General features: G+C 41.3%; 1 protein-coding gene across 1 annotated transcript in view; it reads left to right on the forward strand.

Annotated features, from left to right (window-relative positions):
• The window catches only part of LOC124711197 (lysosome membrane protein 2-like), a 222,793-nt gene that overhangs the window by 191,140 nt on the left and 6,056 nt on the right, over positions 1–25,597 (forward strand). Inside the window, exon 9 of the mRNA XM_047241127.1 lies at positions 9,976–10,104. Within this exon, the coding sequence (XP_047097083.1) occupies positions 9,976–10,104 (129 nt within the window). The remainder of the gene's footprint in view (positions 1–9,975; positions 10,105–25,597) is intronic.

Raw genomic sequence — 25,597 nt, forward strand, 5'->3', positions numbered from 1 at the left:
AGGGAGAGGGCAAGGAGCCACTCCAACCCAGGGAGTGGAAAGACCCACCCTAGGGGGAAAAAGAATGGGCACACACTCGCGCGCGCACACACACACACACACACACATCCATCCACACATATACAGACACAAGCAGACATATTTAAAGACAAAGAGCTTGGGCAGAGATGTCAGTCGAGGTGGAAGTGCAGAGGCAAAGATGATGTTGAATGACAGGTGAGGTATGAGTGGCGGCACCTTGAAATTAGCGGAGATTGAGGCCTGGTGGGTAACGGGAAGAGAGGATATATTGAAGAGCAAGTTCCCATCTCCGGAATTCTGATAGGTTGGTGTTGGTGGGAAGTATCCAGATAACCCGGACGGTGTAACACTGTGCCAAGATGTGCTGGCCGTGCACCAAGGCATGTTTAGCCACAGGGTGATCCTCATTACCAACAAACACTGTCTGCCTGTGTCCATTCATGCGAATGGACAGTTTGTTGCTGGTCATTCCCACATAGAATGCATCACAGTGTAGGCAGGTCAGTTGGTAAATCACGTGGGTGCTTTCACATGTGGCTCTGCCTTTGATTGTGTACACCTTCCGGGTTACAGGACTGGAGTAGGTGGTGGTGGGAGGGTGCATGGGACAGGTTTTACACCGGGGGTGGTTACAAGGATAGGAGCCAGAGGGTAGGGAAGGTGGTTTGGGGATTTCATAGGGATGAACTAACAGGTTACGAAGGTTAGGTGGACGGCGGAAAGACACTCTTGGTGGAGTGGGGAGGATTTCATGAAGGATGGATCTCATTTCAGGGTAGGATTTGAGGAAGTCATATCCCTGCTGGAGAGCCACATTCAGAGTCTGGTCCAGTCCCGGAATGTATCCTGTCACAAGTGGGGCACTTTTGTGGTTCTTCTGTGGGGGATTCTGGGTTTGAGGGGATGAGGAAGTGGCTCTGGTTATTTGATTCTGTACCAGGTCAGGAGGGTAGTTGCGGGATGCAAAAGCTGTTGTCAGGTTGTTGGTGTAATGGTTCTGGGATTCCGGACTGGAGCAGATTCGTTTGCCACGAAGACCTAGGCTGTAGGGAAGGGACCTAAGGTAAGTCTTTCCGCTCCCGGGATAGGAAGGACTCCTTACCCTCTCCCTTAAAACCCACATTCTTTCGTCTTTTCCTCTCTTTCCCTCTTTCCTGACGAAGCAACGGTTGGTTGCGAAAGCTTGAATTTTGTGTGTTTGTTTGTGTTTGTTTGTGTGTCTATCGACCTGCCAGCACTTTCGTTTGGTAAGTCACATCATCTTGTTGACTTATAAGGGTTTAGAATTGTTTTTATGTACAATTTTTAGCACTTTTCCTGTTTAATTTCAGTTTTTCTACTTCAGCATTTAATAATGACCTTCCTCAGTTCATGATTGCTGCTTTTATCTATTAGTACACAACTTAAATCACTACAAACCCTTCATTATGCAATTTTAATAACACAGTGTTTGAATAAATGTATGAGTAGCCTATAACAAACTACCATTAACAATTGCCAACTTGGAATCAGAAGAAATCTTTGCTCATCTTTCCTGTGCAAGAAACATACAAATCCCCTCATTGTAATCAAGATATTTTTCATCTGCTCTTCTTCTTCTAATTCTTCTTCTTACTGATATGTTTGGTCTTTCCACCTTTCCTTCGTCAGCCTAATAGTCTTCATCCCTTTGACTAATATGAACATACCCATCTTAAAATGCAAGTGCCATTTATATGCATTTAGATCTATTGTGCTGTATGTGATCTCAGTAACAGCAAGATTTAGAAAATTTCTCTGTCTATCATCTTACTTTATTTTTTAAATTCTTGTAAGGTGTTCTGTTAATGAAACTGAATCTTCTCAATACATTCCTAATATATTAAAAACAAAGATTCCATGACTTACCAAATGGGAAAGTGCTGGTAGATAGACACAATAAAAAAACACACAAACACACACACAAAATTTCAGGCTTTTGCAACCAACTGTTGCTTCTTCAGGAAAGAGGGAAGGAGAGGGAAAGACGAAAGGATATGGGTTTTAAGGGAGAGGGTAAGGAGTCATTCCAATCCTGGGAGTGGAAAGACTTACCTTAGGGGGGAAAAAAGGACAGGTATACACTCGCACACACACACATATCCATCTGCACATACACAGACACAAGCAGAAATTTGTAAAGGCAAAGAGTTTGGGCAGAGATGTCAGTCAAGGCGGAAGTACAGAGGCAAAGATGTTGTTGAATGACAGATGAGGTATGAGCGGCGGCAACTTGAAATTATCGGAGGTTGAGGCCTGGTGGGTAACAAGAAGAGAGGATATACTGAAGGGCAAGTTCCCGTCTCCGGAGTTCTGACAGGTTGGTGTTAGTGGGAAGTATCCAGATAACCCAGATGGTGTAACACTGTGCCAAGATGTGCTGGCCGTGCACCAAGGCATGTTTAGCTACAGGGTGATCCTCATTACCAACAAACACTGTCTGCCTGTGTCCATTCATGCGAATGGACAGTTTTTTGCTGGTCATTCCCACATAGAATGCATCACAGTGTAGGGAGGTCAGTTTGTAAATCATGTGGGTGCTTTACACGTGGCTCTGCCTTTGATCGTGTACACCTTCCGGGTTACAAGACTGGAGTAGGTGGTGGTGGTGGGAGGGTGCATGGGATAGGCTTTACACCGGGGGTGGTTACAAGGGTAGGAGCCAGAGGGTAGGGAAAGTGGTTTGGGGATATCATAGGGATGAACCAAGAGGTTACCTTTACAAATGTCTGCTTGTGTCTGTGTATGTGCGGATGGATATGTGTGTGAGTGCGAGTGTATACCTGTCCTTTTTTCCCCCTAAGGTAAGTCTTCCACTCCCGGGATTGGAATGACTTCTTACCCTCTCCCTTAAAACCCACATCCTTTCGTCTTTCCCTCTCCTTCACTCTTTCCTGAAGAAGCAACAGTTGGTTGCGAAAGCTTGAAATTTTGTGTGTGTGTTTGTGTGTTTTTTTATTGTGTCTATCTACCAGCGCTTTCCCATTTGGTAAGTAATGGAATCTTTCTTTTTAATATATTTTTCCCACGTGGAATGTTTCTTTCTATTTTATTCATTACATTCCTAATGTTGTTTTCTTCTTGGAAAGAGCAAATTTAGTGTAGGAAGTTGAAACAATTTGCCATTTCCTTTTTGTACACCTAACAGATTGTGGTCCATTAAAATTAAAGAACTTAAACCTTACAGATCTAAATACTCCAATTGTACTCCACACCATCACATTGAGTTCATGACTGGGTCTTTATTATCTGATCGCCATTGAATAAAACAGTCATTAACTTATCCTATTTAGTATTTCACACCTTGTGATTATAGTTCATAATAAAGGTTTCTCAAATATATTTAAATAAATTAACATTCTTCAGCACTGAACAAAAGTGCATGAATTTTCTTAAATGAATTTTTATCTACAAGTCAAGTTACATACAGGGCTAGGACTCAAAATGTTCCCCCTGGTATTTGGAAACAGCACTGCGGCTTCTTAACTACCGTCTTTCTGTTACCCTGTCAAACTCAACATGGGCTATCTTTCTAGTCGTCACCACATAGCTCTAATGGGGAACAGAATGAGACTACATCCCAATGTGCATCCCAAAATTATGTCTTTATCCAACAGTAAACTTTGAACTCAAAAGAGCTTACATGGAACATTAAAACTAACTGTGAACAACATTTTTGGTGTGTCACCTCATGTCATCTGTATCTGTATTCTGTCAGGGTAAGGACTTATTGTAAGGTAACATTTCAAAGAGATGCTTATATCCTGCTTTGAGCTAAACAACTTGTGGATAGCCTCCTGCCACATCAAATTGTTGTACACAGTTTAATTTTATAATGTCTTTTGCCTCAGATGCTAGTCTGTGAAATAATTCAGGGAATACAGTAGTATGGAATTCTGCAAAGTGCAAATAACAAATGAGAAAATGGCATCATAAGATTTGTCATCATTTCTGTGATTACTTGCTGAGGGAATATTGGAATAAATTTGCTGTTAAATTGCAGAATGATGTGATCCTATCATTTAAGGAGGACAACATAACAACAGCTGTTAAATCCTTATGTGTACCAGATGTACCTTTTATGTCAATTTTGAGTTTGATATGTTATGCTGAGACATATCCAGTGATGTCATACAAACTAATCATAAATTTGTATGTATAAATTTCTAAAGCTGTTTCTAGAAATCAATTTGCCTCTTGCAATAAGTCCTAAATTGCACTGTATTCTTCATTTGAGCTTCTTTGCATTCTTCTTGAGTTTTGCACTTCTCCCTGTTTCAGAGAAATCTAGAGGCTTTCTATTCTTATAGTTCCATAGTTTTGCTAACAGGTATCCTCATCTATTTTTCACAAGTGTTCTGGTCCATGTCTGAAAAACTAAAGGCCCTGATATCTTGGGCAAGTATATGATGAAATACTTCCATTTCTTGAATTTCCATCACATCTTGTTTATAAAATATAATGATTTCTTGGTCGCTAAAAACTGTATGGTGTAACCCTTCTGCTTCAGATATATTTGGAAGAACTGACACAAAATATTTCAGTCACAAAATTCCACTATTCTCAAACAATTAACTGAGATTTTTCATTATCTTAAGTGTTGTGAAGTGAGAAATGTTGATGCAGCTGATGATCATTGACAAGTCTTCATCCTGCTTTGCAGCAAAAGACATGGATTTTTCATCCTTTAATTACATATCTGATGTGGAAGAGGTTTAATATTTTTTCAGATAAATTTTGACTTCCATGTATGTACAGCAATAAAGTTTATATCAGCAAAGTAAGTAACCTAAAGGAGGTTAACTTAAACTGTATAGATTCAATCACTCACTACACACCAGTAATTACACATTTATTTCCTAGCTTTGATCACCAAGAAAAACAACAGAGTAAATAAGTAATCTGATCACCACACTTTTACATAACCTAGTGAGGTGGCGCAGTGGTTAGCACGCTGGACTCGCATTCGGAAGGACATCAGTTCAATCCCACGTCTTGCCATCCTGATTTAGATTATCCATGATTTCCCTAAATCTCTCCAGGCAAATTCCGGGATGGTTCCTTTGAAAGGGCATGGTCGATTTCCTTCCCCATCCTTCCCTAATCCGATGAGACCGATGACCTCAATGTTTGGTCTCTTCCCCCAAACAACCAACCAACCAACTTTTACATACACAAACTGATCATCAATAACTTATGGTATATCAATCAGCATACCGTATTTACTCGAATCTAAGCCGCACCTGAAAAATGAGACTCGAAATAAGGAAAAAAAAAAAAAATTCCCGAATCTAAGCCGCACCGGAAATTTGAGACTCGAAATTCAAGGGGAGAGTAAAGTTTTAGGCCGCACCTCCAAATCAAAACAAAGTTGGTCCATTGTAATAATGAGACACAATTTAGGTCGAATGAATGACGATACAGCTACAGTAGTTTGGTTCGAGTCGTAAGCTTAGCAGTTAAGCTTTACCAGGTAGCCATTGCTATGCGTCAGGCGCTCCGTCCGTATTTATACGGGTACCCTTCCTTTTTCGCGTGCTTCGATTGCTTATTTTGCTTTGATCTGATAAGTGCTGTTTTCTTTGTTATAGGTGTTTGCGTCACTCTAAGCTGAAAATGCATTACTGTACTGTGTCACGCAATGTTTGTCGCATTCTGATAGTGCGTGTTTACGGTCTGTCGCCGCTCGCGGCATAGCTTGCTTTTGTGCGCGCTACTGCCGCTTACAATTCAAAAAAAAGAGAGAGTAATCGTCTCACTAGCGAAACAATGGCAAGAGACTGTTATTTGTTGTTACTTACACTGCTGCTTTCTTTGATAATGATCAACAAGAACCAAATAATAGACTGCGTATGATAGAACATGTTCTGAACGAGAGTTAGGCAAAAATGTTTCTCCGTTTGAAAATCTTTGCGGCCGGTTCTTTAGCACATCAAATTCTGCACAGAAATTAGTCATCTTAGAATTAAAAATCTAGTCAGTTGCCGTGCTTCATTTCTGACTGTATCACTATTAGACATAAGAATAATATGAATATAAACATGACACGATACGTATATTCTCCCGCGTTTGCTGCTGTCTCACTCTAGTTTCGTAGTTTATTAGGCAGGCAGGATTTAAATGAGATAGCAGCAAACACGAAAGAATACATGGCAAAATGTTTATATTTGTATTATTCTTATGGTGAAGAGAATACTGCATGTGATTCACATTTCATCAGGTTCCTATTAGCAACCATCTCTTCTCACAGGTAGGAAAAAATTCAGAAAGTAGAGTTGGCCATATTGACAAACATCCCAAACAGTCTTGCATGTCGGATTTTTGTAGTACATTGAAATTCTGCTACATTCAAAGATGAACAATACGGAATTTGTATTTACTTCGTTGGATAATGTATGAAAATGCAGTGGTCGAAACTCGGGGCGGAGGAAAAAAAGCTCGTCTTCCACCTTTTTTTTTTAAATTTATTTACTGACGCGGAGGTTTTGGCGCCAGTATTTATCTTTGTGCCTACAAAGCATGCCTGTGTAGCGCTACATATATTTGACGGCAGAAGTTAGTTGTGGCGGCACCTACCAACATTTTTCAGAACTTCCACTTGTTTTGCACTCGATTCTAATCCGCAGGCGGCTTTTTGGACTACGAAAACTGGAAAAAAAGTGCGGCTTAGATTCGAGTAAATACGGTACTTCTCTCTGAAACTGCAGCAATATCTGTAAAATTATATTATTTCTTTTCTTTTATGATAATTGTTCATATGGCATGCATGAAACTGTGAGGATTATCACAGTGCAACGATGAACTGCTCTGTAGACATTTGGTTGCGGTGGAATTGAATGACCAGGAACTTCAAGTATTATGACAGTTAGGTGGGAGGTGAGAAAACTTGGATTTCATGGTCGAGCAGCTGCTCATAAGCCACACCTCTCACCAGTAAATGCCAAACAGTGCCTTGTTTGGTGTAAGGATCATAAGCACTGGACGATTGAACAGTGGAAAAACATTGTGTGGAGTGACAAATCACAGTACACAATGTGGCGATCTGATGGTAGGGTGGGGTATAGTGAATGCCCGGTGAATGTCATCTGCCAGCGTGTGTAGTGCCAACAATAAAATTTGGATGTGGTGGTGTTATGGTGTGGTCATATTTTTCATTGAGGGGGCTTGTGCCCCTTGTTGTTTTGCATGGCGCTATCACAGCACAGACCTACATTGATGTTTTAAGCACCTTCTTGCTTGAAGAGCAGTTCAGCGATGGAAATTGCATCTTTCAACATGATTGAGCACCAGTTTATAATACGTGGCCTGTGGCAGAGTCGTTACATGACAATAACATCCCTGTAATGGGCTGACCTGCACAGAGTCCTGACCTGAATCCTATAGAACACCTTTTGGATGTTTTGGCACACCAACTTCATGCCAGGCCTCACCGACCAACATTTATTCCTCTCCTCAGTGCAGCACTCTGTGAAGAATGGGCTGCCATTCCCCAGGTAAACTTCCAGCAACTGATTGAACATATGCCTGCGAGAGTGGAAGCTGTCATCAAGGCTAAGGGTGGCCCAACACCATATTGAATTCCAGCATTATAGATGGAAGGTGCCACGAACTTGTACGTCATTTTCAGCCAGGTGTCCAGATACTTTCGATCATACAGTGTATATAAAGAGTAAAGAGTGGAAAAGAGTAGGACACATCAACCAATGATATCACAGTAATAAATCAAATTTTGAATTAGGAAATATTAAATATGGAGTCTCAAAATGTCCAGTACCTAGCTCATTTCTGTTCTTTACCTGAATAAATGACTTACATGGGAGATTAGAGGATTCTTCAAAAAAAGTTTTGTTTGCAGATGATATAAATACATTAGTAAAGGGCTCGAGTAAAAGAATAACACAGACAACCAAGATAATAGTGGAGCAGGCCTGCCATTGGCTCACAGTTTGTAAATTAAATTTTGATCTTGCAAAATCAAATGTTTTGCAGTTACAAACAAATAAAATTGGCTTACAGGTATGAGAAACAGAGATCAGTATGCACTGCACACTAAATGAAACACTGTGTATCAACTTTCTAGGCTTTAGTTTTATCTTCTTTCCACTTAACAATGTCTCTCATTGTGTCAACATGTGGACGGAATGCTATCACAGTTCGCATATATTCACTCAACACTGCCCTATGGCAGGATCCTCTGGGTAAAAGCAGTTAAGGTAAAAAAATTATTCTGCAGCAATGTGCAGTATGAATATATACCAGTCATTGCTGTAATGCTTATTTACATTTCCAGTATATGCGTAACATTTCTACCTTTTCTCCATTGGTGTAAGTTGTATTTACATAAACATTCCACTGAAGATGACATTAAATGATCAGTTCACATTTGTCTTGTGTTCCTGTTTGTTTACTATTAACTCCAGCAATTGGATGGGTTACCTTACCCTGGATACATCCACAGTGTGCTAGTACAGGAGAGTCAAAGTCAATTTCATGTTACAAAACTTTCTGACAGATTAAAACTGTGTCCCAAATTAGGACTTGAACCTGATACCTTCACCTATCAAGACAAGTGTTCCATTGATTGAGCTATCTAAGCATGACTCATGATACACCATCATAGCTTTACTTGAACCAGTATTATTGTACCTCATCTCTGACCTTCTAAACTTCACCTCTCCTGCATACCTTACAGGACTAGCACTCATGAAAGAAAGGATATTGTGGAGACGTTGCTTAGCCCCAGCCTGGGAAATTGGTTCCAGAACAAATTTTCACTCTGCATTTTTAAATCAGTACACACTCCACTGCAAAGTGAAAATTCATTCTGGAAACAAACCACAGGCTGTTGGCTAACCATGTCTCTGCAGTATTCTTTCTTCCAGGGGGGCTAGTCCCAAAGGTATACACGAGAATTCCTCTGAAGTTTGAGAGATAAGAGGTGAGGTACTGACCACCCAGTTATCAGTCAGGATGAATGGGCATAGGCAGAGGGTGTATACTTTCAACACACAATATCCTGTTGCGGAGCATGCTGTACAACATGACAGTCATGACCTCAGTGCCTGTTCCATCACAAGTACAGTCTACATTCTTGCCCCAGACAACACTTTCTCAGAACTCCGCAGGTGGGAACTAGCACTACAACATGTCCTCAGTTCTCGTCACCTACCTGGCCTTAATTTACATTAATTCCTTCTGTCTCAGCACTTATTTGCTGTAACTACTCCTTTCTTCATTCCATTTTAGTTTTTACCGTTTTGCATTTTCTGACTTGTCTACTTTTCGTCGTCCCTCCTACCACCTCTGTTACATACAATGCACTTAGCTTTTCACTCTTATTAACTCCTACATGATGTTTTAGTAGTAATTTCTGTCTTCCACCTTTAAGCTCTCAGGTTTTCAAATCTCATTGAGTGCAGTCCCCAACAATCAGTCTTTCCTGCTCATCCTGTCTGGTAAATCTCCCCTGACATGGGGTTATGTGTGACTTTTCTGAACTGTACCCCTTTCCCTAAACCTCTCCAGTCCTTTTCCTTCACTCCTCTTCCTCCCCTTCAACTCTTCTACCAGAATAAGGAGCCACTGGCTCCGAAAGCTTGTAAAAGTTATGTCCTTTTGTATGTGTGTTCCCCTGCCACCACTTGGTGAGTAGATTCTTTTATCTGTCCATTTACATTATAATACCAATAATTGATTATTTGTCTGAGTGGTATGTTGCATGTGTGTGTGCATGTTGAAGTGATCTAGAAAATATTCTCATACTCATCAATACTGGTTGTTAGTATACCTTACAATAATGCCAACTGTGACTGCCTCCATCAATTTCTCACTTCCAAACTTTCTCCTCCACAACAGTATTTATGGAACATTGTGTGTCAGTTAATTAATTAATTAAAAGGGAATAAAAATTATCAATGCTGTTCAAAATTTGTGCAGAAACTGGGTGTTCCTCTTGCTGGCTGGTCACGAATTCAGATCAACATCATGGTGAGGACCACACCATATATGCAGACTGTCAAATGTTTCAAAGATAGAACAATTTTACCTATTGCTTGGATTGAAATGGTAAGTAAAATTTGTACTTGTACAGTAGATATGTTAACAATATTGTATTATGTTATTTGTATGTTTTTGTTTGAAACAGCTACTGTGATAAAACTAGTAATTATATATGATGTGCAATTTTTCTCTGACCTCAGTTTTGTTCATGTGTGCCATTTGTCTTCTTCTGTAGAAGAACAGTTAGCTTCTCCTACATTAATCACTGTATAGTACTACCTTTAACTCCAACATTTTCTGTACTGTTCCAAATTGCAGTTCACTAGCACTGAAATAACTGCTGCTATTATTACTAGTACTTCCATCATAGTTGTATTCAGGGTAACTTACTAATACTTTCACTTTTACTATGACTGGACAATAATTAGCTTTTAGCAAATGTGAATGGACTACAGAATCCAGATCATATGGAGAAGTGTCTGTCTTACTAATACTCCTAGTATAGTGACTGACTGATCTTTTTGCCTTATGTATTAACAGCTTCCTTTTCTCAAATACTGGACCAAGTAGCCATTTGGCTGAACTGGTTCTCTCTTGTTCCTGGTCCTTATTGTCCTTCCTTGTCTTGTGATGAAATGTTTGTAGTGGTGTGCCGCTTGACACACTCCCTTCAGTTAAATCTCAGTATGTAACATGGCAGAGAAATAGACAATGGAAGAAGCACATAAGGGCAATAGCACAAAAGTCAAATGGTTGACTTCAATTTACTGGGAAAGTTCTAGGAAAGTGTTGCTCATATATGAAGGAGACCACATATGGAACACAGGTACAACCCATTCTTGAGCATAACTTGAGTGTTTGGAACCCCCAATGAATCAGATCAATGGGAGACATCAAAACCATTCAGAGGCATGCTGCTAGATTTGTTTTTGGTATGTTCAGTCAACTTGTGAATATTGCAGAAATGCTCAGTGAACTCAAATGAGAATTCATGGAAGGAAAATGACATTCGTTTTGTGAAACACAATTGAGCAAAATTTAGATAACTAGCACTTGTAGCTAAATGCAGACCAATTCTATTGCCACCAGCATACTTCCTGTGTAGGGACTGCAAAGAGAAGATAAGAGAAATTGGGGCTAATACAGAAGCTTATGGACTGTTGTTTTTCCTTTTCTCCATTCACAAGCAGAACAGGAAATGGAATGGCTAGTAGTGACAAAAGGTGCCCTCTAACATGTATTGTGTGGTGACTTATGGTGTAATGCGTAAATGTAGATATAGATGCTTGTTGCCCTTATAATCCAAAATGAACATCATCATGTCATTACAACATCAAAAATCTCTCTAAACCTCATTATGTTGCAGGTATTTTGACCCCTTAGACAATATTTGCAGGTAACTGTAAGGAACATGTGTAGAGTGCAATGTCATGATCATATTGTTCACGAGAATGAGAGAGAGAAGTGAGACAGTGAAACTGCAAGGCCTCCACCTCTTGTACAGCAGCAATAGACCACTGAACTGGACATTCACAGCAAACTAAATGGCTCACCATCTAGAGTATTACATGCCCTGTTTCCTCAAGACATTTCATACAGTTTTGTTCTTAACATGTCCATATAATTAACATTTATGTTTAATTTACAAATGTTTGAATAAAATTATGCAAAATCTTACTTGGAATTTGTAAGTACAAGAATCATCTTAAAATGATGCGCATATCTTAAAAACATAAAGAACAAAAGCTTTTTCCCAAAAACACGCCTAATATATACATCTATGGGAATCAGGTTGCTTAGCTGCCGTAATAACCTGAACACCACTTGTATGAAACTCGTATTTATTCTAAGTGCACAATTACACGTATACACACATAAACAAGCCTCGCGAGCGTCACAGGTCGAAACGTAAAAACCACTGCACAAAGGCAAGACCCACGTCCTAAGAGCATGTCAGTGTGCAGAGATACCACTCTTCTCTATTCTGGTGGTTGATGACCGCCACAGAGGCCCCCCTTCCAGTGCGGAGAACAGTGAGAGGTAGGTTGACGTGGTGATCGGTCCATGGTGTTCAAACGGTGACAGGTACCGTTAGTAATCATGCCTATCACCTGCGGGACACCCTGGGGAAACACACTGGGACTAAGTGGGGTAACATGCACTACATTAGAGGCAGGAATGTCACTGACCTGCAGGAAAATGCATCATTGTGGAGGTATCTGCGCCTCGGAGGAGTTCTCGTGGGGGGGTATCCAAGCAGTGCGGAAGCGTCCCCTGCTGCCTTCTGTGCGCATGACAGTTTGGCTGACGTGGTGGTGATCAGCTGTTGCAGGTGCGCATTTTCGGCGTGAAGGTCGGTGATCTCGAGGTACTGGGTTGCCGGGTGCGACCGGGAGGCGAAGAGCTCTGTCATGAGATGGGCGCATTAGGCAGTCACGTTGGGCAAGGTATCACAGTGTGTGGCAGGGGGCAGGGGGAAGGTGGCGAAAATCCCTGGTATCCTGTTGCCGGAAGCATGATGCAGGAGGGCTGCTGCCTCGAGGTCTGGCGAGAGCCCGAAGTTATGCAGGAAATCCATACCGATAACGGGGCAGTCAACATCCGCGATGCAAAATGTCCAGGTGCAGCGTAAATCAGGCGAGAGATTTAGTTGGAGTTTGGCTGAACCATGGACGCAAATTGTAGAATTGTTGGCTGCTCGCAGTGGCACGGCGGGCATCAATGTCGAAGATGGGGCGCTCAACTTAGGAATGATGCTAGCATCGGCGCCCATGTCCACGAGGAAGTAGAGTGTGCTCATCCTGTCGTGGATGTACAGTCTGCTGGCATGGTGGGCAGTGTGGGTGGTCAGTCGATAAGGTTTTTGGTGCACTAAACTGCTGGTGTGAGCCGTGGCACCTATTCTGACTCGCACTTCCCGTTTGGGTAGTTGCGGGGTGTGCGACAAGAACGCAGTGTCACTGAATGTGATATGATACTGGCGTAGTGGGTATGCTGGGTGTTGTGCCTGAGCCGGCGAGCCAGCAACGTCACGTGGCATGTTCTGTTGCGTCCCTGTGGAGATGGGCGGGGCAACCGGTCGAGGAACTGTAACAAGCATGGCTGTCTGGCCACCAGGGGGCTCCATTGGCTGTTGCTGTGAGCTGTGCACCCAGCCTCTGCTGGCTGGCCAATGAAATGTAGTAGACGTGTCACCAACATTTGGAGTGTCAGAAAAACAGGAGGACGTGACCTGGTGATTTTTGATGATGGAATATGCCTGGTCTGCCAGTCATAGTTTTTCCTCCAGAGCGACGTTTTGGTAAGCCAACAGGTGTAGTTGGAGGTCTGGCGGTAATTTCACAAGTCACAACACTCAGAGTGCACGGTCAGGGAGTAGCTCCTTGCCCATCTGGGCCCTTAAATGATGCCAAAGTTGTGAAGGCGTACGGTCCCCTATTGACACGTCGTGAATTATGTAGTGGATGGCTTCTGCTGGAGGGCATGATTAGCGCTTGATGATGCGAACTCTGGTGATGGCATGTTTGAGCTGGCTTTGGTGGCGAGAGCAATAGGTCACTGACCAGGTCCAGTTCATCGTGGAGGTGGGTAATTAAACAAATGAAACGTGCGTCGTCTCCCCACACTCCATGAATGTCCAGAATATTGTCCTGTAGTTGTTGCAGCTTTGGAAACCGCCCTACAGGTGGCTGCTGTGGCTTTGTCAGAAGATGGCGATGGAGGGGGGGGGGGGGGGGGCAGCGGAGTCCCTGAAACTGGTATAGGGTCGACTGTCTGTACTGTAATGCAATTAGGCCTCTGACCACACGACACACATGGTGCAGGAACAAACATGGTAGGCGCGGGCATCGCGGCTGCTGCAATGCGGTCGCATGCTGTTGGTATGTTGGGAATGTAGTGGTATGCGCTTCAGGCGAAAGTACCTGGTTGTGTGTCGGGCTGGTATGTAACATATTCATATGGGATGTTGCTGAGCACTGTGGTGAGGGAAGTTCTTGTTTCACCTGCAGTGTGAAGTCCGGAAACTGCCATGCGTTTGGATACACTGCAACATGTGTGGGCCATGGTGCGTGAACTGTACTAGTGGGGTTATGTTGTGCACACGGGTTTAACACTGTAGACGGAGCTGTTGATGGCTGAATTACTGGTAATTCGTCCATGAATGAAATTGTAGGCAAACTCATGGTGAGCTCCGGGTCACAAATCATGTGGTTGTGTGTCGGGCTGGTATGTAACATATTCATATGGGATGTTGCTGAGCACTGTGGTGAGGGAAGTTCTTGTTTCACCTGCAGTATGAAGTCCGGAAACTGCCACGCGTTTGGATACACTGCAACATGTGTGGGCCATGGTGCGTGAACTGTACTAGTGGGGTTATGTTGTGCACACGGGTTTAACACTGTAGACGGAGCTGTTGATGGCTGAATTACTGGTAATTCGTCCATGAATGAAATTGTAGGCAAACTCATGGTGAGCTCCGGGTCACAAATCACGTGGTTGTGTGTCGGGCTGGTATGTAACATATTCATATGGGATGTTGCTGAGCACTGTGGTGAGGGAAGTTCTTGTTTCACCCGCAGTATGAAGTCCGGAAACTGCCACGCATTTGGATACACTGCAACATGTGTGGGCCATGGTGCGTGAACTGTACTAGTGGGGTTATGTTGTGCACACGGGTTTAACACTGTAGACGGAGCTGTTGATGGCTGAATTACTGGTAATTCGTCCATGAATGAAATTGTAGGCAAACTCATGGTGAGCTCCGGGTCACAAATCATGTGGTTGTGTGTCGGGCTGGTATGTAACATATTCATATGGGATGTTTCTGAGCACTGTGGTTAGGGAAGTTCTTGTTTCACCTGCAGTATGAAGTCCGGAAACTGCCACGCGTTTGGATACACTGCAACATGTGTGGGCCATGGTGCGTGAACTGTACTAGTGGGGTTATGTTGTTCACACGGGTTTAACACTGTAGACGGAGCTGTTGATGGCTGAATTACTGGTAATTCGTCCATGAATGAAATTGTAGGCAAACTCATGGTGAGCTCCGGGTCACAAATCACGTGGTTGTGTGTCGGGCTGGTTTGTAACATATTCATATGGGATGTTGCTGAGCACTGTGGTGAGGGAAGTTCTTGTTTCACCTGCAGTATGAAGTCCGGAAACTGCCACGCATTTGGATACACTGCAACATGTGTGGGCCATGGTGCGTGAACTGTACTAGTGGGGTTATGTTGTGCACACGGGTTTAACAATGTAGACGGAGCCATTGATGGCTGAATTACTGGTAATTCGTCCATGAATGAAATTGTAGGCAAACTCATGGTGAGCTCTGGGTCACAAATCACGTGGTGGTTCATCATCGGGTAACGGTGGCAGGAGGAAAGGTGAAAAACGCGCGTACTGTGGTCGTATCGAAGAAGTCCAGGGTCACCACTATGGGAATCGCATCGCTTAGCTGCTGTAATAACCTGAACACCACTTGTATGAAACTCGTATTTATTCTAACTGCACAGTTACACATATACACACATAAACAAGCCTTGCAAGTGTCACCGGTTGAAATGCAAAAACCACTGCACAAAGGCGCACGCCAAGACCCGCGTCCTAAGAGCGTGTCAGTGCACAGAGATACCACTCTGCTCTATTCCGGTGGTCGATGACTGCCACACATCTATTACATAACATTGAATTGTGATAAAACTGAAACAGATAGACAGAATCACATGATACCTCACATATAAAAAACTATAAATGAACTGTTCAATACGAATGACTGTATTATTTCCAACTAGTCTGTATTAATCAAGAAAATACTCATTTCAATATGCTGCAAAGCAGAATAGGTCAATGTAGTGAAGTAACACATAAACCCTGAGGCTCTAAAACGTGGCAGAGAAATTCTCAGCACTGTTCCCTTAACTCATGTTTGGCTTAGTCAAATCAAACTTGATCTTTTGGTAGTAAAGAAGACCCAGTGAAAATAACTAAACATTTGAGGTCCAATTAACTCAAAATCCCTTTCTGTACCAATACAGTTTTTTTACATCAATTTGCAATCTCTCAGAGGTAATTTGAATAAACTACAATACTGACTGCTGTGTAGGACTGTCTGATGTGAAGTGCCTTAGTTCCATTCAGCAACTGATTATATCACTCTTCTATAGTTTGTTTCACAGCTGGTTGTCATTGCTAGTGGTAATATTATTGCTGCTTGTAACAGTGGTGCAGAACTCATGTCCCTTCCTGTTGCTGGCAGCAGCGGTGGCTCTTGGTTCATGTGATTTTGGATGTTTCCTACCTCAGTATCCACAGTGGCCAAAACTGCATCTTGGAGCTCAATACTGGTGCAAGTTACCCAGCAGGTATGGCAGCCAGAGCAGCATACAAGAACTGGATTTTTAGGTTGGAAATAATGCTGGGCAGTCAGTGATAGTTGCTGGCTGTCTTGCTGGAGTAAGCCAAGCACTGTCTATGATTGGGCATGGTTGGCACCCATGGAGTGACTTGGCTGGACTCTTCACCTCCTTGGGTGTTGTATGATAGATTATTAAGGAGATTGTTAGCACTGTTGTACAATTTGCTTCCCACAACATGTGGACCTTTTTTGAACCTTTTTTGAACCTTTTTTGTCTTTATAGTCTATATCTTCAGGTGTACTTGGAACATCTCTATAAACAATGTCTTTTATGAATCCCCACAAGAAAAAATCCAGAGGCATCAAGTCTGGTGAACAAGACTAGTCTTACCGTTCCCATTAGTTTGTATTGCAAAACCGTCGAATGGTGTTTTCATGTCAATGGCACATTAGATGGCTACACCGTATTTGGTGAATATTTACTATTTGCACAATATATGAAAGAGAATTGTCAGAGCATGTGCTTTGATAAGTGCCAAAGTGATAAGGAATACCACTCAATCCATGATAAGAAGATTTCAGCACTGCATTGATACCAATTGTCATCATGTCAAACACCTTCTGTGAATGGATGTCCATGCCACCTTTGTGACCTATGTTGACCATCAAAGGCCTTACTGTTACACATCATTGGATTCATCATGATAGATGCTATCAGAAAATAAGTACTACACTATAGCATCCCATTTGAAAAAACAAAATTGACTTTCGTATCTCTGAAGTGACTCCTCCTAGTAACAGTAAAATATTATGGCCCTCATTGTCCCTTGCAACATTTGCCCCACAAACTTTTCAGCTACTATCATACTTCCAGAGTTATTCTAGGTGGCAATAGTTAGTGACTCACCCTGCATGTGCCAATACCTGCAGTGGAGAATATTCTGACCGCATTTGGCTAGTGTGACTTTGCATGTGTTGTTACCACCCGTATACACCACTGGAATAGCCCCATAAAGTCCACTTACAGGCATTCTCCAGGGTCCTGTGTTGATGACTAGAACTGAAACTGTTGATGGGGTGATGACTATGATGAAATATGAGCCTTGCAATGTGTGATCGTACTGACAGTGTACTTGTTCATATCGTGCCAGTACACATAACAGCAATAGTACATATTCGGTTCTGATGATTCCCCAATGACCCCAATGGAGTAGTGTTAAGACTGCCAATTGGAGGGCCTATGGATTGTCTGTGTGGTTATGTTCAGTCACTGCAGAGAAGAGGAGAACTCTTTGACATACACAAAAATGACGGCATCTAAGGGGAACAGGCTTTTGGTGTCCAATTATTTTCATTGGAGTCCTACAGACCAGATTTTTTGTAGAAGTTTATCTTCAGCCATTGCTTCCACTACTTACAAAGCTTTCAGTCAGTTTTCTGTGGGGACTATTTGGTGATTTGCACTCAGTATGAGAACAGATTGTGGAGAAGAGTCAAAGGCTTCATTTGGTCCCACTAGGAATCACAAGCTGCATTGGCATGGTGTACTGTGGATTGAGATGAAATTTTACATTGATAGCTACTGAGAAAGATATTCCAGCGCACAATTAAATGCTTTAGTCAAGGGCAAAGATTGTGAGAAGAGTTTTATGATCAGTAACTAATTTAAATGAAGTGCCAGACTCATATTCACGGAGTTTTTGAAAGCTGAAAATTCTAGATAGGACATCCTTCTCTATTTGTGATTAGTTAGTCTGAATCATTGATGGAGTTTTTCATACATAAATAATTTGGCACTCTGGTCTATCTAATGCACAATGAGATAGCTGCAAGCCAAACCCATTCTGAAACACATAAGTTGCAAGAACAAGGGTGAATAGGATTATGTGAGATGCTTAAATCAAAAAACATCTCAGAGCAGAAAAAGTGCACTACCTCTTTTAAATAACTGTGTGAATAACGGAATGGCACACATCAATATAAATGACAAAGAGAGGAGTGAAGCATTCCTAATGACTGCAAAAAAGCACTGACCATTCCCATTTTCAAGAAGGGTTATCAGACCATGCACAAAATTGTAGACCTATATCTTGACGTCAGTTTGTTGCCCAATTTTTAAATATGTTCCACTCATTCATTATGAAATTTCTGAAGACTGAAAATCTCCTGTGTAGGAATCATTGTTGGTTCCAGAAATGATAGTAATGTGAAACCCATTCCACTCTCTTCATCCATATGCCCAGAAAGCAGTAGATGCTGTGTTCCTTGACCTCCAGAAGGCATTTGACAGCTCTGTACTGCTACCTAATGAAGAAAATATAAGAATACAAAATATCAGACTAACTGTGTGACTGGACTGAAGAATTTTTAGCAAACAGAGCACAGCCTTCATTTTGAACAGAGAGAGATCTTCAGAAATTAAAGTAACTTTGAGTGTGCCCCCCAAGACCATGTAATAAGACCATTACTTTTCAAGATATATGTAAATGATTTAGTAGATAACATCAGAAGTTCCATCAGGCTTTTCATGGATGATGCTGTTGTACACAGAGAACTTGAAATCCTATAAAATTATTGTGAAATGCAAGAAAACCTGCAAAGGATTGACACTTACTGCAGTGAATTGCACTTGACTCTCAACATAAACAAATGTAATGTATTGGGAATACATAAACAGAAAGCTCCTTTACTGTATGATTACAAGACTGCAGAACAAACACTGGAAGCAGTAATTCCAGGAAAAATCTAGGAGTATGCACATGGTGTGATTTGAAATGGAGCAGCCATACAAAAATTAATTTTGGGTAAAGTAGGTACCAAACTGGGAATCATTGGTAGAATCATTAGGGAATGTAACCCATCAACAAAGCAAGTAGCGTACAAAACATTCATTCCAGCAATCTTGAATACTCCTCATCATTCTGAGATATGCGCCAGATAGGATTGATAGAGGAAATAGAGAAGATCTCAAGGAGAGCAGCACATTTCATTACAGGCTCATTTAGTTAGTGCAAAAATACCTTGGAGAAGCTCAATCAACTCCAATGGCATACACAACAAGAGAGGCATTTGGCATCATGATAGGGTCTACTGTTAAAATTCCAAGAGTGCACATTCCTAGAAGAGTCAACCAATGTGTTGCTTTCTCCTACATATACCCCACAAAAAGTCTGTGAAGATAAAATTAAAAAGATTTGATGTCACATGGAGTCTCACCAGCAATTGTTCTTTCCATGAACCATACACAACTGGAACAGGAAAAGGGGGAAGTGACAGTGGTACACAAAGTACCCCCGATATACACCATAAGGTGACTTCCAGAATATAGATATACATTTACATGCAAAAAGCATGTTCATATTCTGAAATACATTTAAAAAGATTGCCAACTTTGCAGAAATCTTTCTGTGGTGCTGAAAACTACACTGAGGTGGCAAAACTCATGGGATACCTCCTAATATGGTGTTGTATCGTGTTTTTCTCAGTGTAGTGCAGCACCTTGACACAGCATGGACTCAACAAGCCACTGGAGCTCTGCTGCAGAAATATTGAGCCATGCTGCCTCTAGCAAGTGAAAGTGTAACTGGTCCAGGATTTTGGGCATGAACTGACCTCTTGATTTTGTCCCATAAATGTATGGTTGTATGCATGTTGAGCAAATCATTCACTTGAATTCTCCAGAATGTTCTTCAAACCAATCATGAACAATTTTGGTCTGTGACATGACGCATTGTCACCCACAAAAATTCCGTTGGTGTTTGGGAAAATGAAGTCAATGAATGGCTGCAAATGGCCTCCAAGTAGCCAGACATAACCATTTACTGTCAATGATAAGTTCAATTGAACAACATGACCTAGTCCATTCCATGTAAACACAGCTTGCACTGTTATGGAGCCCCCACCAGCATGCACAGTGCCTTTTTGACCCCTTGGGTCTGCTCCAAACTCGAACCCTACCATCAGGTTTTACCAACTGAAATCAGGACTCATCTGACCAGGTCACACTTTTCCAGTGATCCAGGTTCCAACCAATATAGGCACGAGCCTAAGAGAGGTGCTGCAGGCAATGTGCTGTTAGCAAAGGCACTCACATCAGTCATCTGCTGCCATAGCCCATTAACACCAAATTTCAATGCACTCTCCTAATGGATGTATTTGTCATACATCCCGTATTGATTTCTGAGGTTGTTTCACAAATTGCTGCTTGTTTGTTAGCAATGACACATCTACACAAATACCACTGCTCTCAATAATTACTTGAAGGCTATCGGCCACTGCTCTGTCCATAATGAAAGGTGGCACCTGAAATGTGGTATTCTAGGCATACCCTTGACACTGTGGATCACAGAATACTAAATTTTCTAATGATTTCCGAAATGTAATGTCCCAAGTGTTTAGCTCCAATTAACATTCTGCATTCAAAGTCTGTTAATTCCTGTCATGCAGCCACAATAACATTAGAAACCTTTCCACATGAATCACCTGAGTACAAATGATAGCTCTGTCAATGTACTCCCTTTTCATATCTTGTGTGCATGATATTACTGACATCTGTATACATGCATATCAGACTCTATGGTGTGGTAAGGTTGTGAATAACTTTAGTGTGCATCTCTGCTGCCCACACACTGTCCTTGCCCATGAAATACCATACATATTCATCATCATGGCAGAAAAATGCGCTCTTCTGTGAATTGCAACACAGACCCAACTGTTGTAGCTGAGTGAGCACTCAGCACAGATTGCATAAATAGTTCTCTTGGTCTGTTTCTGTAACAAATAGATCATCCAAATAATTTAAACAATTTTGCAATATTACACAAAAGGTAGAAAATAGCTAGCACAGATACTATTATTTTTTTTAAATTTATAATGCCATTACTGGAAGATTGGCAATGGAATAGTCAAATGCATTAAAGGAACCATGACAAAGATATTAAGGCCATTGTGTTGATGGACTACAAAGAACCATAAATGAAGTGTGACAGCTTTGTATGTGGCTAAAGCATACCACACACCAACACCTGGAACTGCTCATCTGTATTCTACCAATGAAATGGTACAAGGTAGGAGAGGGATGGAGCTTAGTTGTTTATATGTCTCCCTGTGATTATTGTGACAACTGATGTGTATGTGCACCCATATCCATCCACAAAGAGCCCATCTTGTGTCATCTGGATGACATCAACTTGCACCAGTGATGGAGGCCTTTCTACTGCTGGTGCTGGAGCAAACAGGTTAAATACCTGGCCATTCACAAGTTGTAAAAGATGCCCAGTATTGGATGAAAGTTTTGTGGTCATGGTGGTAGAAATGTGCAGGGTAGGGCAGGAAGGAAACTCCTGATGATGCTTGTGGGTCGAGCTGGCCTGTGGTGCCTGGTGAGGATGAGGAGAGCCTGATGCTGTAAAGGCATAGTCTGCAGGCAACAGGGTCAACATCCAGGCTCACTTTGTCATTTTGAAAGCTTGCACAATGACTGGCATTGCTCCCCACTGAGACTGGTAATTTGAGGATGTCAGTTTGGATCTGCTAAATGGAGATGTCCTGAACCAGCCTGTCTCATATGACGATATCTTTATACAATTTGTCACAGTTACCCACCACATAAGTTAATTTTCAATACTGACTGATGTCTTGAAATTTGGTGGCCCATGGTAAGTATGACAGTACAGGTTGTTCAGTAATCTTGAGCTCTACCAATGCATGGTTGTTGTTTTTTTATAACATCAAGCCCCAGTAGATTGTCATATCCACAGTTCTTGTGGGTTTTTTTATGCTCCATAGCTGAGTGATCAGCACAACTGACTGCCCTGTGGAGGACTTGGTTCAATTATTGATACTGCCAGGGTTTTCCTTGGTGGGAAGATTGGTACATGGTGCACTCAACTTTAAAAAACCAACTGAGGATCTACTCAACCAATTAGTAGTAGTTCCAAGGTCAAGAAACCCATCAGTAACCAGGAGAGCGCCGTGCCGATCATATTCCCCTCCATACCGCGTCCAATAATGCCACTGGCAGAGGATGACATGGTTGTCAGTCAGGCCAGAAAATGGAACTTGACCTTTTGGGCAGTGGTTTGTCAAAGGTTTCATGGCCATGTTGTCACATAAAGCTTAAGCAGATTTTAAGTGACTGAAAAACAAACAAGAACTTCCCATATTATTTGTTCATTATCATTCAGTACCGATAAAGACATACAGCATGAACCAAGTAATAATAAAACTAAACTCCATCTGAACAGGCCATGAAGGCCCAATGGTACCAACCAGCCACTGTGTTATCCTCAGCCCACAGGCATCACCGGATGCAGATTCGTTTTGTTTGCTGATGATACAAACATTGCAAAAAATAGCAAATCAAGTGTAGTTTTAGAAAGATTGGCTAATACAATATTTGTGGACATTAATCAGTGGTTTCTAGCCAATTCTTTGTCACTAAACTTTGAAAAAACACACTAAATGCAGTTCAGAACTTGTAAGCGGTGTCCCACAAGTATATGCCTGGCATACGATGGCAAGCAGATAGAAGAAGTGGACAGTGTTAAATTCTTGGGATTACAGCTTGATAATAAATTCAACTGGGAGGAGCACACCATAACTGCTGAACCATCTTAACAAATCTCTATTTGCAATGCAAATTGTGTCAGACATAGGGGATATAAAAATGAAAAAGCTGGCATACTATGCTTACTTTCATTCCATAATGTCATATGAGATTATTTTTTGGGGTAATTCATCAAGCCAAGCTAAAGTTTTCTGGGCACAAAAACGAGCAGTAAGAGTTATTATATGTGGTGTGAACTCAAGAACATCCTGCAAAAGCCTGTTTAGGGGACTAAGGATACTAACTACTGCCTCTCAATATATTTATTCCTTAATGCAATTTGTCATTAAAAATATATCACTTTTTCAAAGCAACAGCTTAATTCATGGAATCAATACTAGAAATAAGAATAATCTTCACAAGGATTTAAAGTCACTTGCTCTTGTACAAAAAGGTGTGCATTATTCAGGGACACATATTTTCAATAACTTGCCAGCAGCCATAAAAAGCTTAACAATCAGTGAAATTCATTTTAAGAGAAGTCTAAAGGATTTATTGGTGGCCAACTCCTTCTAGTCCATTGATGAATTTCTCAGTAGAACCAACTGATTTGTGTGTGTGTGTGTGTGTGTGTGTGTGTGTGTGTGTGTGTGTGTGTGTGTGTGTGTGTGTGTGTGTGCACCATTTCAGTGCAGCAATGTGTTCATTGTAAATAAGTATTGTAGTAGTTCTATTACATGTTTATTACCTTATAAATAAATAAAAAACTTTTTTTTATTTTAAATTCAGTGCATTAGTGTTTGTAAAATGATTCTTTCATATAGTGTTCATTAAAAAATGATCATTCCACTTGGGACCTGTGCTTATTTGTTTCAGTTGTATATATTTGTCATGTACTATTGTATTTCTGGCATGTTCTACATCCTGGAGGACCTCCTCACTATGAAGCAATTGGAGTGAAAGTAAACCTAATCTAATTTAATATGGAGGGGCATTAGGTCAGCAAACCGCTCTCCCGGCCGTATGTCAATTTTCAAGACTAGAGCTGCTACTTCTCAATCAAGGAGCTCCTCAGTTTGCCGTACAAGGGTTGAGTGCACCCCACTTGCCAACAGCGCTCAGCAGACTGGATGGTCACCCATCCAAGTGCTAGCCCAGCCCAACAGCGCTTAACTTCGCTGATCTGATGGGAACCAGTGTTACCACTGCTGCAAGGCCATTAGTCCAAGTAATAGTGGCCTGCAAAATATTTACAATGAGATAGATGTAGAAATAACCCTTGTTAATGAACTTCACAGATGAGTCTGGAAATGGCCACCACTGACATTGATACAGCACAGTGTTAAATTTATCAAATGGTGAAATAAACATAGGAGCCTTGCCTGAGGGATGGCAGCAAAAACATTTTCAATGTTCTGCTGTAGCTCTACCAGTATGTGAGGATTAATTGAATACACCTGACCTTTCAGTCTGCCCCACTGGTAAGAATCACAGGGAGAGAGATCAGGCAGTCAAGGTAGCCAGGAGATAGCACTGTCTCTGCTCATTGTCTCATCCTCACTGAACACTTCATGCACTCATGACAGTGTTGTCAAGGCAGGTTTGGTTGTTGCTATGTCCTGCTGAAAATATCCATAGAAATGTTCATAATCCGTGAGTTGATCTACATTTGGATTAAATAGCTTCTGGGGATACCAGTTAGCATTAACAGCTCAGTGAAAGAACTGTGTTATGATGGGAACACCAGAATTGCATACCAAACACCAATCCTGAGATTATGCAAATGCTCTTCAAATTACTGATGGGATTTTATGATACACAATGGCACATGTTCTGTGACTTTACATAGCCTGACTGGCTGAATCAAGACTCATCTGATGAAATGAAAGACTAGCTGTCAAAAAGTCATGGTGTCACTTCAATCAGAAACCACCAGCAGAACTCAGCAGGTGAGTTCTTCTGGATGCATTAAGTCATGCACGACAGAATATTTTATCATCAGTTCACCTGTTCATTAACAGGGATCAGTTCCTGATGAGTCCTACAAATATTTTCTGTGTCACTTTTATTTTGCCCAACCTTTATTAGTACACTTCTGTCAGGTATGGTCAGTGTTGCCATTATATGATTTAATAGAATTAAATCATCAGAATCAGTGTGCTACTAACTGTCATAACAAACTGAACAGTCTCTAGAACTGTCTGTAACTGGCCACATTCATCTATGATGGATTAATGTGACGGCTCATGACATCATTCCTATGGCATCAAATAAGCCATATATCATAATTACAAAATATCTAACAAATCAAATGTATCTTTCTACAATTCCAAAAGTCACTGAAGAGCAATTTTTGGTATGATTCAGTGGATCAAAATAGTATTTTGGACCCATCACAAATTGTTGGTTTTACTTGAATGCAAATTATGTTTATAATATTTTGATTGGATTGTGTTGAATAGAGATAAAAGGGCTGAAAATATTAATGTTTTCATTAATGCACTGGGAGTAGACAACATTCCATTAGAACTATTGACAGCCTTGGGAGAGCCAGTCCTGACAAAACTCTACCATCTGGTGAGGAAGACGCATGAGACAGGTGAAATACCCTCAGACTTCAAGAAGAATATAATAATTTCAATCCCAAAGAAAGC

The sequence above is a fragment of the Schistocerca piceifrons genome, chromosome 8 (genome assembly GCF_021461385.2).
Source record: "Schistocerca piceifrons isolate TAMUIC-IGC-003096 chromosome 8, iqSchPice1.1, whole genome shotgun sequence".
NCBI lineage: Eukaryota > Metazoa > Arthropoda > Insecta > Orthoptera > Acrididae > Schistocerca > Schistocerca piceifrons.